The 15,243-nt window shown below is 43.0% G+C and overlaps 4 protein-coding genes across 5 annotated transcripts; 2 read left to right on the top strand and 2 right to left on the bottom strand.

Moving 5' to 3' along the window:
• Positions 1-119: 119 nt before the first annotated feature.
• Positions 120-5,097, bottom strand: LOC106741849 (eukaryotic peptide chain release factor GTP-binding subunit ERF3A). The gene is made up of 7 exons (XM_014614240.1): positions 4,521-5,097; positions 3,679-3,866; positions 3,281-3,401; positions 2,580-3,042; positions 1,853-2,159; positions 754-1,186; positions 120-644 (listed from the first exon to the last, which is right to left on the bottom strand). Exons 1-7 carry the CDS (start codon positions 4,801-4,803, stop codon positions 601-603), a joined length of 1,839 nt encoding a protein of 612 aa, XP_014469726.1. The 5' UTR covers positions 4,804-5,097; the 3' UTR covers positions 120-600.
• A 1,232-nt stretch (positions 5,098-6,329) lies between these two features.
• LOC106741856 (sperm-associated antigen 7 homolog) lies at positions 6,330-8,142 on the top strand. The gene is made up of 6 exons (XM_014614253.1): positions 6,330-6,525; positions 6,623-6,729; positions 6,860-6,927; positions 7,009-7,097; positions 7,196-7,536; positions 7,704-8,142. The coding sequence occupies exons 2-6, from the start codon at positions 6,651-6,653 to the stop codon at positions 7,826-7,828; spliced, it is 702 nt and encodes a 233-aa protein (XP_014469739.1). The 5' UTR covers positions 6,330-6,525; positions 6,623-6,650; the 3' UTR covers positions 7,829-8,142.
• LOC106741855 (exocyst complex component 8) lies at positions 7,807-12,482 on the bottom strand. 2 transcript variants are annotated; one of them, XM_014614252.1, is made up of 8 exons: positions 12,178-12,482; positions 11,616-11,977; positions 10,877-11,179; positions 10,649-10,793; positions 9,572-10,084; positions 9,231-9,361; positions 8,514-8,900; positions 7,807-8,420 (listed from the first exon to the last, which is right to left on the bottom strand). In XM_014614252.1, exons 1-8 carry the CDS (start codon positions 12,230-12,232, stop codon positions 8,214-8,216), a joined length of 2,103 nt encoding a protein of 700 aa, XP_014469738.1. In that variant the 5' UTR covers positions 12,233-12,482; the 3' UTR covers positions 7,807-8,213. The 2 variants fall into 2 exon arrangements, with proteins under 2 accessions (XP_014469738.1, XP_014469737.1); XM_014614251.1 differs by having other exon boundaries at positions 8,514-8,933; positions 12,178-12,480.
• Positions 12,483-13,012: 530 nt separating this feature from the next.
• Positions 13,013-15,215, top strand: LOC106741828 (cation-dependent mannose-6-phosphate receptor-like). The gene is made up of 5 exons (XM_014614202.1): positions 13,013-13,379; positions 13,777-13,891; positions 14,337-14,540; positions 14,657-14,863; positions 15,046-15,215. Exons 1-5 carry the CDS (start codon positions 13,225-13,227, stop codon positions 15,100-15,102), a joined length of 738 nt encoding a protein of 245 aa, XP_014469688.1. The 5' UTR covers positions 13,013-13,224; the 3' UTR covers positions 15,103-15,215.
• Positions 15,216-15,243: the final 28 nt, after the last annotated feature.

Genomic DNA, 15,243 nt, shown 5'->3' with positions numbered 1-15,243 from the left:
TATTTAATAATAATTATATAATAATATTACTCATATTTTCTTTAATGTTTAATTCGCGATCGATATCAATCTCCTACTGTACTTCCACTTATGTATCGCACCTCAGAAGAATAAAAATATTTGTGTTTTTTTTTTATTATTATTATCAAGGAGACACGGTTAATATTTGATCATTATCCATTTATAATTATTCCAATGCAAGTGCCATCATCCAGCTTATCTAGTAAAAGGAACACACGCTCTTGAGTTTCGATTCGTGTATGTCTCCTTACCTATATAATCGAATCTATTTGCTTTTATATCAGGCGCTATAAATATTTTTCTTTCCCCCCTCCCCCCACCCTTCCCAGCCCCCTTGTGTCGCGCGCGGTGCGCGTATTGTATGTATAGCTCTGCGTAGGTGAGTTGTGTGTGTGTGTGTGTGTGTGTGTTACATCACTAATTTGCCGGAATTTTATCATGCCCATTTGGTTTGCTTAATAATCGTGTGCTCGCCTTGCATCGTCATTTATTCGTCACATTGAAATAATGATCATTCTTTTTTTATTTCTTTTTTCTTTTTTTTCATTATCGATCCGTCGTAACACTTAAGCAAGATCCTTACTCCACGACCTTCAGCACCTTGCCAATTGCGATAGTCTTATCTGAAATGATATACATATGGATGTATCGTAACACGCAAACAAGAGTGAGAGAAGGAAAGGGAAAGAGAGCGATAGGGAGAAAATAGAAGAAAAATATGACCGTGCTTACTTTCATCCCTAAGAGTGAAACGGCCCATTTGCGGGAACAACTTGAATCTTTCGAGACATATTACACCCGCGCATTCGATTCTCATTATAGCCACCTGATCCTGTTTGACGAACCTCGGCCTCGTTTTACTTTTATCGCCCGTTTTCTTGTCCACCAGACAAATCAGCGCCTTCACCGTGACTTCCTCAGCGGCGCAATGAATATGCATTACCGCGCTGTATCCCGCGCAAATAATACTTTTATGCTCCAGTATCACAACTTGCGCGTCAAAAACTTTTCCAGTTTTAATGGGATTGTTACTGTCACAAAGGACAAAGCCGGGGCTCACGTCTTCCTCTTCGATGCCCTTCAGCTTGATCTTCACGTTTTCGCCGGGTCCGACTGACGTTACTTCCTCGTCATCCGACCATAGCTGGTCTACCGTCACTGCCGTCTACGGATTCACGAGACATATTTTCGTATATAAACGTGTGTTACTCTCTCTTTTTTTTATCTCTACCAAATATAAGTTTGTCCAAAAAAAAAGGCACTTGTGGTTTGCGTTTAGAAAACACAACGGTTGAGTGAGCGTGTTCCACTGTGCTACTGAAATATTATCTTTAGATTTACATTGGATTGAAATAAATACCTCAACTTCACGAAGGTGATAATCGCTCAATGTTTACATAGCCGTTGTTTTTCCAACGCACACTCTATGTGATATTTATTTATCCGCAGATGAAAAACAATTCGCGCCAAATTTGCGACACTTCAAGCCTGGGTGCACACACGGAGCGTACGAACGAAAAACGCACGACGAACTTTCGTCGTTACAATTTGGAAAATGCGTAAACGCCTTAACAAATCCTAACGGAATTAGGTCGGTTTGCTCATAAGATAGTTGAAAAAGCAAAAAAAGGTCATAGACGCGAATATATGCATTCGTATTGCGCATTCGCTGTTCGTTCGCTCAGTGTGTACCTAACTTTACGCGTCAACGTCCCCGGTGAAGTACATAGAAGCTTTTATGAAATAATAAAAGCTTCTGGCCGTTGTCTAGTTTGGATGTAGAATGTGGGATGAATAGTTCGACAGAGACCGTAAGAAATAGCACGCATACCCTGTTCGGCATGACGAGCAACGACTGTCCTTTTTTGGCTTCTCCCGCTTCGACCTTGCCCATTACCACTGTCCCCATGTCTTTGTATTTGTCAACAATCGGCATGATGAAGGGTCCGTTGCTCTTACGATTGAGTGAAGGTAGCGAATCGATAAACGGTATAAATGGCGGGCCACTGTACCAGTTACAAAGATGCTCAGGTATCGGATCCTTTAGGCCAATACCGAGCTGACCAGAGACCGGCATGAACGTAAGATCTTTCGCAGGATTGAATCCTAATTTACGAAGATATGGCAGTATCTTATCCCTAAAGATATGGTAACGTTATTAACACATATATATAACACATTCATAGGAATCGATAAAAACGTCTACACATCCTAACTATACTACGTTACATTTTTCCGCGTTCAAAACGACGCAAAACAAACCGGGCAAACTGATCCCGATGTCCGAAATAAGGGATGTTAATAGGTAAAAGGTAAAGCAGTGGATGCAAAGGAGCGGAAAACAGTTTCTAACTAATACTTGAAATGTCAAGAATTTACCAACAGTTTGTTCGAATCATTTGCTCTCATACATTCGTCCTACTTTCTCATTTATCCGAGTCCATCTTTATATTTGGACATTTTGAGGAGACGGAAAGCGAAGATTCGCAGAGAAATGCAGAGAACTGAGACAAAGAGAGGAACTGGGCCGTGTTCATTACGTGGCGTTTTGTGCATACCTGCATTCATTGTACCGTCCTTCGTCCCACTCGACAGTAGGGTCATCCATCTTATTCACTAACACGACCAGATGCTTGACACCTGCAGTTTTCGCAAGCATAGCGTGTTCTCTCGTTTGACCCCCTCTGTCAAAGCCGGTCTCGAATTCGCCTTTTCTTGCAGAAATAACCAGGACTGCTAGATCGGCCTGCGCCGCGCCGCCGATCATGTTCGGCACGAAGCTTTTATGGCCGGGTGCGTCTAATATCGTAAAATGCTTCCGTTCCGTCTCGAAGTACGCTCTACCCACTTCCACCGTTTTACCCTTCTCTCTTTCCTCTTGATTCGTATCCAGCGCCCAACTTAAGTACCATGTTTCTCGACTTCTCTCCTTCGCCTCCCGTTCGTATTTCTCTAAGGTGCGTTTGTCGACCATCCCCGTGAGCGCCATTATTTGCCCACCGATAGTTGATTTCCCAGCGTCTATAATCACCGCAATACGCAATATTACCTGACAATCGAATGCAATAAATACGTATCCGTGTAAACAGCATGGGTTAAATGATATTAAATGATAGATTGCATTTTATGTTGCAATCATAGTTACAATCCGAGTAATAGTAGACATGACTAATAATACTGTAGTATTTTTGTAAAATGCGTTTCGCTATCTTATTATAAAGATAAACTAACATTCTCCCTGTGCAAATATATTACTTACCCACGTGGCCTATGAAAACAACGTTAACATGTTCCTTTTTGCTTTTTGTATCTTCCGCCACTTTGACGGGCTTCTTTTTAGGTACTTTAACAACCAGTTCTTCGTCCTCCTCATTATCGGCCTGAAAATAATATCAGGTGCAAAGTGAAAGCTGTAATTAATTACAGTGATTAATGTGATTGACATATTAACTATAAATTGTTGTCGACAGAAATTCTACGCATATTTTAAAAGACGAAATAAGTGAGTGCCTCTGCAAAAGAATGCGTGATACTGAAGGAATCTTATCAGAAAATTCTCCCATTTGGAGATCAGATAATACATTATCATACGACACAAATATGCGCCACACTGGTTGACCTTAAAGCTGTAATCACGCTAAGGATGGCTACACTTACTTCTTCATTTTCAGGAGTGAGCAAAGGATCGCCATCTACTGCTGCCTCTTCCCAGGAATCTGCGGGCTGATGTTCTGGACTGGTATTTAGTTGGTCGTTAACATTCGGAGGTGGTGCCCCTCCTCCAGCAGGCGGTTCCTCAACTCGACTGCCAATTGGATCCGATAGAACAACGGGAGTGGAATTTCCTGCGAATGTGAAAGGAAGAAAGCATATGTTCACCATCTCGCGACATGTCCCACTTAATTTAGAGAAAGATAAAGACCACCACCAAGTAGTATCGAGCACCATATTTTCTCACGGTTACACTCGATCATTTTATGACAAAATCAGCCCGCTGATATCCAAAGTTTGCGATACAATACATTCACGATACGTCAGCAACGAGACCCTGTCATATGTGCGTTCCTCCTCGGTAAATTATCCAGTTTTCCGTTCGGCGCGATTCCAGTGAAAATAAAGCCGTGCCTACTCGCACACGGTGAGGAAACTATTTAGACAATAGCTAGCGTCGACAGGACAGGCGAGTTGGAGTTGAACGGGAACTCCCAACGAGGAACGTTACGATACACGAGTCAAACCATATGGCATTCAGATACGACGGCTGGACGTGTTATCGAGTGAGGACACTCGGCAAAATTAGCGGCCACGGGGAGACTGCGAGGATCTGAGAGGGCGATCCGAAGGGGGGACAGGGATGACACCGTCGATAGAGGGGTTAGTCGCGGGAGGCGGACGACAACAACGTGGTGAGCGCGGCAATGTCGGCCTCGCGGGCGCTGTGTGCGGGTGAAGAAAAAGAGGAGAAAAAAAAAGAGTAGGAATTCAGCTGACAGGCTAACCATGATGTATCTCGGCAGGCATGGAGGTGGTGGTTACGGTATTCATCACGGCGGCGGCGACATTGCAGGTGCTGTCGGTCGCCGTCGCGGTGTTGTTCTGCGGCGACGAATTGATGCAGAAGGAAGGCACGAATTCCGCGGCGTTCACGTTCAGAGTCGAGAATTTGCTCTCGATGGAGGTGGAGGACTTGCTGTCCTGCGCCGCCGACGGCGGTCCCGCGACGATGTCGCCGTTGTTGTCCGCCTGCTGTTCCCACGAGTCCGGTGCTATGCTGTTCGCCATATTATAATCGGGTTTGTGTTTCGGCACACCACGACAGCCGGCCGCGGCCTGGGTTAATTAATTAATGTATTCCTCGGTAAGGAGCACACACGCCAGCACGGGACAGGTCGCGACGCACGCCGATCCGGACACCGGGGGGGGTGGCGGGGAGGGGGGGGCGACGACCGAGTTCGGGACGGGTTTAAAAAAATAGTTATTTGTCGCACACCGCGTACACTTCGCGTACACGCGCGTATCCGCTACTCCGCGTGCGTCCCCCGTGGTCTGCTGCTGCTGATACTGCTGCTGCTGCTGCTGCCTCGCTGCTGCCGCACTCACCACCGGAACTACAGAGATCAAAACATCGACTGTTCGCGAGCCGCGCGAGATTCGAGCCCTCCCGGAGACGACGGCGAAATCGCGTTGGGTATCTGGCCGGTGTGTGCGACGACGACGACCTTTGGATCCGACGTCCCTGCGAAATCAATGATATCCGCGAGACGGGAAATGTCACGGACGTTATATTTCACGTGGATATGTACAACGAGGCGAGGAAACGAGGATCGGCAATTTTTGCGGGATTTCGCGGCGCACGAAGTATTCTCTGTGACCAGTCGGTAAATCTTACGTCCATAAATCAGAATAGGTATGATGGTAAGTATATAATATACTTTATTGCAAGTCCGCTTAAGTGCTTAGAAAATGTTGCGACAGTTGAAGATTGTAAAATAAATAGCGCGTTGTACGACAAATGCGGAGATATTTGCCTGAGGTGGTTGAAAATAGTCATCGTCTTCAATTACCCCCTCGAGCCCACTGTGCCCATATTTCATAGGCTGAGATTTGTTCAGGGCTGGTGGTCTTTATTCTTATCTCATTGGTGACGTGGATTTCGAGTCGTCAAGTTGGTAATGCAGAGCTCTCCTCTCCTATGCACTTCCTTGCACTCGTTTAGACGAGTGACGTTTGTTCGTTGAATTGATGAAAGTAGCGAATGATAAGATGAGGAGTGTCGAACACGTATCGGAGACTGAAGATTGCGATTGAAGATTGAAACTCCAGCAATCGGTCAAAAAGCGAGCCGAGATCGAAATTCGAATTCTAATCTCCAATTTACATCTGCTTGGTTGCTAGTCGATTGCGATAGCCAATCAAATGTGTCGTTGGTGCTGTTTGACCAGCGCGACACGACACGCGCTGAACGATATCCAATGAGCGTGTAGCTCTTCCGGGAAAGCAGTACGCTCATTGGATATCGCGCGCGCGTCGCACATCCTGCTGAACTGCGGGAGTCATGAGAGGGGGTGCATTGTGTTAACCCCAAGGATTTAAAGCCCGTATCACACTGTGGAAGATTAGGGTTTGAGATTGAGATTTAATTTGGCCAATCAGTATAAAATTAACTGAAATCACGTTTAGTAACATTTAGCGAACTTTACACTGATTGGTCAAATTTCAAACTCCAATCCATAGTCTGATACGGGCTTAGGTCCATGATGTATCTTCTAGTTTCTCAAGGCCATCAAGCAATATTTGTTATTTCCTACGTTCCTGCTTAGTGGCGTTGGGGCACGCCGGTTGGCTGCCTGTAATCAGAACTGAGGCTGCGTTCTCTTTGGGCACATAATAAACAATAAAGATAGAATGACGCTTACAGCGCGTGAGAGCCCAAAGAGAACGCAGTTGAGTGAAGTGAATTACACCTGAGACTTCATAAACATCCTCTGGAGCCACCTGAAATCAGTAATGCGTGTGTGTGTGTGTGTGAAAGAGAGAGAGAGTTCATAAACGTTACGAAAAGATCGCAACTTTCGCGATTGCTTTGATTGTTTTCTCGTAGTATCGACGGAACTGAAACAAATAAAGTCATGGATTTATTGGGATCTATTCTGAACTCGATGGATAGACCACCGATAATAAGCGACAAACAAAAAGCGCTTATGAAAAGTTAGTTGAACAATTTTGATAGTATCTTAACCTTATATATCAATGTACGGTTTAGTAAATAAATGGACGAGCGGCTTTGTCGCAAGGCAATCAAGATGTAGGTTCATTTGAGTTCATTTCTATTATGCAGAACAAAAGGAGGAGTATGAAAAGCGGAAGAAAGCCGAGGCGGAAAGATTGAAGATTTTCCGGCAGCAGGTTCAATTTTTACAGTTCCATTTTAATATTTCCGCACCGCTTGTCAGCTTCATGTAACGCGATATTGTTTTTCATATATAGGTAGAAGAGAAAATTAATAAGTTCCTACAGGATGATAATGCAAAAGAACACAAATTTGTTGCTATGGGCAAAATACACAGAAGTATTATGTAAGTGCAGATATCTTTGTGAAACTAGAAGTTATATATGTGTGTGTGTTCGTGAAACATTCTGTGTGATAAACGTGACTTTTTGTCTTCGACTTTAGCTATGACGTAGCAGAAGTAGCCAATGTTTTGGCGTATACCTTTGGTGAGGAAGACATTGACCGATATGTCATGATCTTCAAGAGGGAACACGCTCCTTCTGAAGATCAATTATATATATTACGCAGAGGCGAAGAATGGAATGAAGAAGTTGCCAAGAAGTTGAAGGAGGAAAGGAGGATGAAAGCCAAGGAAGCGGCTGAGTATGCCAAGTCTAGGAAAAACAAAGAAAAATTTGTTCCAAATAGTTACTACAAAGACAAGTATCAACACTTGATCGGCAAGGAAGCTGCTTTGGAAGCTGCCAGAAAAACAGAAGCCAACAACAGCAGTTACGGATGTGGTAAGTGTAGACGTGTACAAACGCAAATACAAATTCACTCATCTGAAGATCGCTCTTCGACATTCCCAACGCGTTATATCAGCGCCAATGACATATTCTGTATTGCGAAGTAACTCGTTTCATCTTCCGACCATGAGACACATCGTGACACGAGAATTTCCTTCTAGTTCCTAGCGAAAATAAAAAGGATCAGAGGAGTATAGAACAAACCCTTGCCGACATACGTGCCAAGAGGAGGAAACTGGAAGAAAATAACCAAACGAGCAGTTCCAGCGACAACAGTACAAAATAGTGCTATTGTATAAATAATCTCATAGGCATACACATGAATTACCTATATGCAATTCATTGTAAATATCTATTAGGTATATTACAACATTATTACAGACTGTATTATTCGCACTGTTAGGGCAACGCCGCATTTGTTCGTTCCAAGTATTCTACAAAGATACATCCTAGAAAAAGTGTCCTACGATGTTTACGACTAATGTGGTACCTGCATTAGACGTGAGACGGATCGCTTTCGCTCCATCTCAATGCGTATTGTGTATTTGCTACACCAAAGCGACTCTGTCACATATGTACAATATAATACATTGTTTCGCACATATATAAGCACTTGTCCCTGCGACGGTTCTATCGTTGAATTTATAGCGGCATAGCGTCTCTTATTTCAGTTAAAGGTACTCCGTGGTGGAATATTTAGGAACTGAAGTTCGCGGAGCGGGCCTCGGTTTCGCCGGCGACGGCGACTCGAACACGATCTGCTCTTTCAGGGCGAGCAGTTTCGTAAATTTCTGATTTGTCGTGGATTTGTACAGTTCCAGGCCCCGGGCGATGATAACGTCTCGCACGTAGGCTGCGTTATTTTGTACTAACTTTCGCTGGAAGAAGCAGTAAAAAAAACTATGTATATATACATATATATATATATATATATTTATTTATAGCACAGCAAGTGTAATGATATTCGTTACCTCCTGCTTTAATTTCGGATCTGTAAGCGAGACAATCAAGTGTTGAACTTCGACCCGCATCACGGACACGAGCACGTTATCTATCGTGGACATGAGCTCAGGCGTAGCCACGCTGAGGCAGTCTTCCAATAGGCTGACGTAGATCTTGGAGAAGCTTAATGTATTGTGAGTCAGTGGTATCCAACAGTCGTTCGCCGAGTACGACGACGACGGTATACCGATACCGAGATCTTCAAGTTCCGACAAAAACTTTTGGAGATTCTGACTAGTTTCCAGATTAGTCGGTCGCCAAGTGTCTTCCGAGACGTTGAGCTTCACCGTGCCGGCACGGTTCTCTCCCGCGTCTTGGATGGCTTTGGCTAATGGGGACCTGAGTTGGCCATCCAACTGGTAACGAAAATCCATGCCGAGCTGGGTTAACTGGCAGAGAGAGAGAGAGAGAGAGAGAGAAAGAGAGAGAAAGAAAATGCGAAAAATCATTTTATAAATTTGAAAAATTATAATTTTTAAATTTAAAACTCATCCTATTTTAATTTCTCGATAATCCAATTGCATTTATATTTCCACGCGCGTAGAACAGATATTTGGATAATACAGTAATATATTGAATGGGCGAATAAAAGCTGGAGCACCGAGAATTCTGTATCCCCAGAAGCGATCGAGCTGTTTAAAGTGCATCTCTTCTCTTTGAGGCGTACAAATTTCTAGTACACGTACCTGATCGCAGTGACTTCGAACGGTGACGATGCATTCCACTAACGTGCTCAGCGTAACTTGCGGCATAAAGAGTTGCTTGGCCAAGTGCGACGTCAAGTGTTTCACCTCCTGGCTACACCACACGACTAAACCTGAACGAACGAAATCACACATTTTAATTATTGTCCCATCGTCAATATCTCTCATACTTCTCGGTCCATGTTCTGCACTCTCTTTTATTGGGGAAAAAAAAAAAAAAAGTAAAGAAGCTTAAAAACTACCCCGTTCAATTGAGAAGTCGCATTCACTATGATCGATAAAAGAAAGCTCAGAACGGGTCCTCCGTCAGCTTAAGTTACTACCGGACGTGCAGTTCGTAGATTGGGGGAAGGTTTTCAGGAATTCCCTGGCTATCTCCACTATGTTGCTGAAGGCGATCGCGCTGAGTTGCTTCACATAAGCCGCGGTCGTGCCTTCCCTCTTGATCCTCTTCAGGCGCGCCTTCAGCACAGCGCTGCACAGCCGCAAGTACAAGTGGCACCCCTGTGCGCTCCTGTTCAGCTGTATCAGCAGCTTGACCACGCGTCGCGCGCTTCTCAGGCCGCCGCCTTGCAACGACTTGGCTTCGGCACTCGACTCCAGCTCCTTCGTCAGCACGTTGACCAGCGAACGACCCCTCTCGTTCACCTTCGTCTGGATCTCCGTCAGCAACGGCGTTGACTGGGCGTCCTTCAGGTACGTCTTCGCCTTCTCCAACAAGCTGTAAGCCTCCTCGAAGTGACGCTGCGCTATGCAGGAATCCAGATCCTCGGCTACTTCCAGCACCCACTCCGGCGGCGGCTCGTGATACTCCGAGTCGTCGTCGTCGTCCATGCCTAACGATCGGTGGAAGTAATTATGAGAAAATTCTACGAGCCGAGCATGCTTGAGAATTTGAAGCGCGTTTAAAAAAGAAAGGAGGCTCTGAGAAATTTCATTTGGACATATTCTTAGACCGATTCTTAGACAGCCATTGTTACGTAAAGACTTGAGGCACAAAACATTGCCTTAAACCGATAAGTCAGTCATTTTGTTAAGGCCATAATTTATCAGTTCAAGGCTATGTTTCATGCTTCAAGTCTTTATCTTAAGTAATGTATAATGACTGTCTTACACTAAAAAAAACTGTTCTGCTTGTGATCGATGACAAAAACGGTTCTATGATGAAAAAAAAAAAAATAAACAAATGATTTTGCTGTTGACACAACTGTCTTTGCATTTGATCTGTTTTCTTTTCTTAGCTGAACTGGCCGCACTAATTCAATACATTTATGCACACTAAAAAAACCATGAGAATCTTGTACATATGCTTCGTATACTTCAATGTGTATGTAAACTTCTTAAACTAGCGCAACCAGTTAAGCTAAAAAAGCAAAAGCACCATTAACTGTAAGCCTCACCTAATGTATTCGAATCCAAAGACATCGAACGAGACGGCGGCACTTTCTCCTCCTTCGCGCGCTTACCTTCGTCCGGGGCGCCACTCGAATTCTCCCCGGCTAGTTTCGCTCTCTTCGCCTGCTCGCACTTATCCAACCACTCTTTCTGCAAGGACAAATCGACTCGGGTGATTTCGCGCTCCACATTTCCTGTCCCGTGGCCGGTGTTTCACATTCGAACGCACTAACTTTACTTGTCGCTGTGGCGCATTGAAACACCCTCGTGTCGGAGAACGCCAGGAGCTTGAACGCCAGCTTCACGGTGCCGTGATCTCTCACGTTGACGATCGCCAAACTCTCGAGATTATAAACAGCCTGCATTTTATACCTAGGCGGACCACGCCTGCCACCGTTCGCCAGCCAGGATGCGATCATTAGGACATCGTTGAATAAGTAGGCGTGGATCCTCTTCAGCGGCGTTCCTTCTATCGGATCTAACTCTAGTAGGGAGCCTTCGTGCAGGCACGCACGTCCTGGAGTCTCTGCTAAGCTCTGCAAGAGGAAAGGCATAAATCTATTCCTATCAATTAAGATACATTAATACCCATTTACATCATAGTTTAAAAGTAAACAACGGACTAAGTCAACCGGTTGCGTTGATCAGTTCAGCGATTGGTGAATTCTGTTGAGTCAATCGCCAGTTGATTTAAACCATGATGTTAGAAATGGATACAAGCAGCATGATAGCCGTAACATTTACTGAGTCTGGCGGCGATGGAATTTCTCGATCACACGCAATAAATCCACATATTCGTGCACCGCTGCCTTGAAGCATCCCTGCCAGAGTTCACGGAAGAATCAGCAGTCACAATGCACTAATGTCACGATTCATTGTGTGCGATCGAAAAGTTCTATATCCACTAGGCCTGGTAAATGTTAAGACATTACTACATAAGGTGTTTTATGTATCGAATGTAACTGTACCAACCAGAGCGCCTTCCACATTTTCGATCAGTTGAATCAGTTTCTGCTTCTGTTCCTCTTCTTTGGACACAGTATCGTTCGAGTTCTCTTGCTGCGATTCAGAGAGATCCTCGAAAACAACACCAGCTGTTCTGGTGGAGCCCAGCGTACTCAGCAAGGCACGTTGTTCGCTCAACAGCTGAGACAGTTGATACATCTCGCTCTCCAGATGCGAGATCTCCTTGGCAGTCTCGATAAACTGCATGTAGTTTTGGTAGACATTTCGCTTTAATTGAGCGGACGTATTGTTCGCCAGTTCCTGTATTTTGGCGCGTTGCTGCCTCAACTCGTCCGCACCGACACATTGCGCGCTGAGCTCTTTCACGACTACGAGTGGGAAGAATATCGTGGAAATGTGAGAGCAGAGCCGATAGATCGGACTGAAGGTAATGCAACACTACCGACTATCGAGTAATAAACGCGGCTGGAAACAAAACGCAATCGCCCGGCGCGATCGGTGAGCCGTCATTAAATCGTCCGACTGCTCGTAGCGATTAACGAAGTATGTGCGAGTAACGATCACTTACATTTCTCCGGGTTGAAGTCCTCGGCTGCGAAAACTTTCGTTAAGTTATCAGTCATCGTGAAGGAGCGTCGATCGCACTAGAACGTTTTATTACTATCGATAACACGGCTCACGTGCCTTTGTCATGTTACGCGTCTCGCTCGAGTCTCTTCCTAACACTTGTCACGGATAAATTGACATGGTTTACACCTCCACCCCGATTTAACCTCACTTCGTACTTCCCACAAGTACTACCGAAGATCCTGCCTCCCTTCCTTCCTTCCTTCAATAGGTGACTCCAGAGGCCCGGTTAAAGGCTCGTTTCCAAAGCTATTTGACATGTAAAGCCCGTGTCACTGCGGATTGTGGATTACAATCAGGCCAATGAGGTAATTTAAATCAGAGTAAAGAAAAAGAGAAGTCATGGGGCATACCGTCGGTAATCCTCACGGATCTTATATTTAAGATCGTCCATAAGTTTATCTTCGGATGCTCTACGGTCCATTTCATTGGCTACGAAGGTAAACTTAAGACGGTCTTACATTAAGATCCAACTATGAATACCGACTTAACACTGTTATCAATTATTACGATCCAATGAAGAATCAGACGAACTTTTCAAGCCCATATCAAACTATGGACTGAAGATTGAGATTGAATTGAAATTTGACCAATCAGATATAGAATTCACTAAATTTCACTAAATTTGAGTTTAGTTAGTTTTACACTGATTGGCTAAATTTAATTCAATCTCAATCCCCAATCCGTAGTCTAATATGGGTTTTAGATTATTGAGTTGTAAATTATAAGTAACGGAGAGTAAAGGGTACTTTTTTTAATAGCGTTGACGGACGATACAACTTGACGTTCTGTTATGGCTCTCAATTTCGCACACAAGTATTTATCCCCCGTTGTCTCGTTCGCTCGCTGTTTTTATCCGCAACTTCCGCGGAATTCGGTACGAGTGACATCTACGTCGAGCTAACGTCATCGGGATCGCCGGCCACATCGTTTACGCAAGTGACAGGCCCGTTGGTGCGAACGAAACGACAACAAAGCTCGGTGGAAGATGTGCTGTCGTAATGGGACGTTGGTCGCATTGGCGTTATTTCTGATACTCTTCTGCGACAGCACGTCGTCAGAATGCACGCAACTGGGGCCTTGCGTTTGCCGTCTACCGGACAACTCTTATTACAATTTGACTAGCCTCGCTGACAAGAAAGAGTTGGTAGTTTCTTAAAACAATTAACCTCCGTCACCTCATTTCCGTGCCGTAAACATCCTTGAACGTGAATTATTTTATAGTTGAGAAGCGAAAGGATGTAAGCCTGGTAACGGGTTTCATTTTTGCACGAAAAAAGGGAAAAAATAGAAAAGAGAAAGATTCGGTTAGGTTGAGTCATTGTATGCAAAATAAGCGTTTCGACAATTTGCGACTTATTTCGTACTACTTCTCAGTTATATTATTGTTTCAATTTTCGTCTATATTGAAAATGTGTATCGTCTTAATTTTCGCCTATATTGAAAGTACATTAAATATACATTAAATATAATTTTCGTCTATTGAGAATACATTAAATATATGTTATATCGTGAAATATTAATTGATTGTAATTTTCAGACCGCTTATTGCTGACAAAGATGATCTGACAGTATACTTCCACCCATGTAAAGATATATCAATTCCCATCAGTGGTAATTTAAATAACCCATGTTTCAATGGAAGTGGAGTTTCAGTAAGGATTTTGATAACTATGATTCATTATAATTTGTAGAGAATATTTTGTTGGATTGCCTATTTGCCACAGATATCATTTACATTTACCATATACATAACTTATGTCGATACCTGTTAAAAAACATAATCTCTAATTTCTAAATATATTATGATCTTAATAATTAATATTTTTACTGTTTTACATACATATATAAGCAATTGAATAAGCATCTATTATTAAAGATCAAGATCTTATTGTTATTATATTATTGAAATTATATATGAGCTCATAATACTATTAATTGTTTCATGAAATAGTAATTAATTTACTTAACTTGCTTAATAATAGATTTATGTTGCTGAAAAATTATAAGAATTTCTCTTAAAAATTGCACATAAGCTTGAACATCAAGTAGAAGCAAAAGCGAGTCAGATAGTGAATGAAGAAAATTCTGTTCTTACAGCTTTGTATGCTTGAGAAAGCAAAGAAAATAATAAATCTTGGAACAATTAACGATACACATATGAAGTTATCAAACGGCAATAATAAGTTTCCAGTGTTTGAAATACATCATGATAATATGACATCGATCATAAATATTGTATGCGTCATTAACAGTGATGTACATTTTATGATAGATCAGGTTTTCCCGGATACCAAAACATATGTAAGTATATGGATAGCAGTGATTCATAATAAATATGTTCCCACAGAAGTATCAGAAGTTACTTGTCAGCTCATACCAAAATAAGGCTTTTAAGTAAGTTATCCAAATATTTGTAGCATTTTATGCTGGTATCGCCATACGGATGTAAAAAGGAACCGCAGAGAGGCTTGTCCACAGGTTCAGTTCTGGTCATCTTGTTCTTCACCTTCGCTGGTATATATCTTATTGGTGGCGCTGTAGTGTTGAAAACATTGAGGGGGGCAACTGGTTGGGAAATGCTGCCGAATCATGACTTCTGGTGCGAGCTTCCTTTATTAGTCAGAGTAAGTAAAATAAAATGACCGCTTAAACTTGATTTTTGTCACTTGTTTATTCAGGATTATTATTGTTTGTGTCATTCACAAATATTTGGCGCGATACTAACACGTTCCGACGACACATAACGTGACGATTACCGTGCGCTGTCTCATTTAATCGAGGGAATTATCTTTCTGTCTCTTTACAGGACGGCATCGTCTTCACCTTCAATTGTTGTCGGGCAAACAGTTACGAGAGAATATAAGATCTTCATCGTCATTTAATGTTTATTAAATGCACGACCTTGTTAAAATTTAGTACGTTATATATATGTATAGTGAACGTTTGTACCCTAAAGATTTTTTCTATTCTTGTTCATATCATTACGTTTTTTCTTCTATTTATA

This window comes from Dinoponera quadriceps, unplaced genomic scaffold, assembly GCF_001313825.1.
Source record: "Dinoponera quadriceps isolate SergipeBrazil2010 unplaced genomic scaffold, ASM131382v1 scaffold533, whole genome shotgun sequence".
Taxonomy (NCBI): domain Eukaryota; kingdom Metazoa; phylum Arthropoda; class Insecta; order Hymenoptera; family Formicidae; genus Dinoponera; species Dinoponera quadriceps.
The sequence above is the reverse complement of the archived record's forward strand: the minus strand, read 5'-3'. Positions and strand labels throughout refer to the sequence as shown.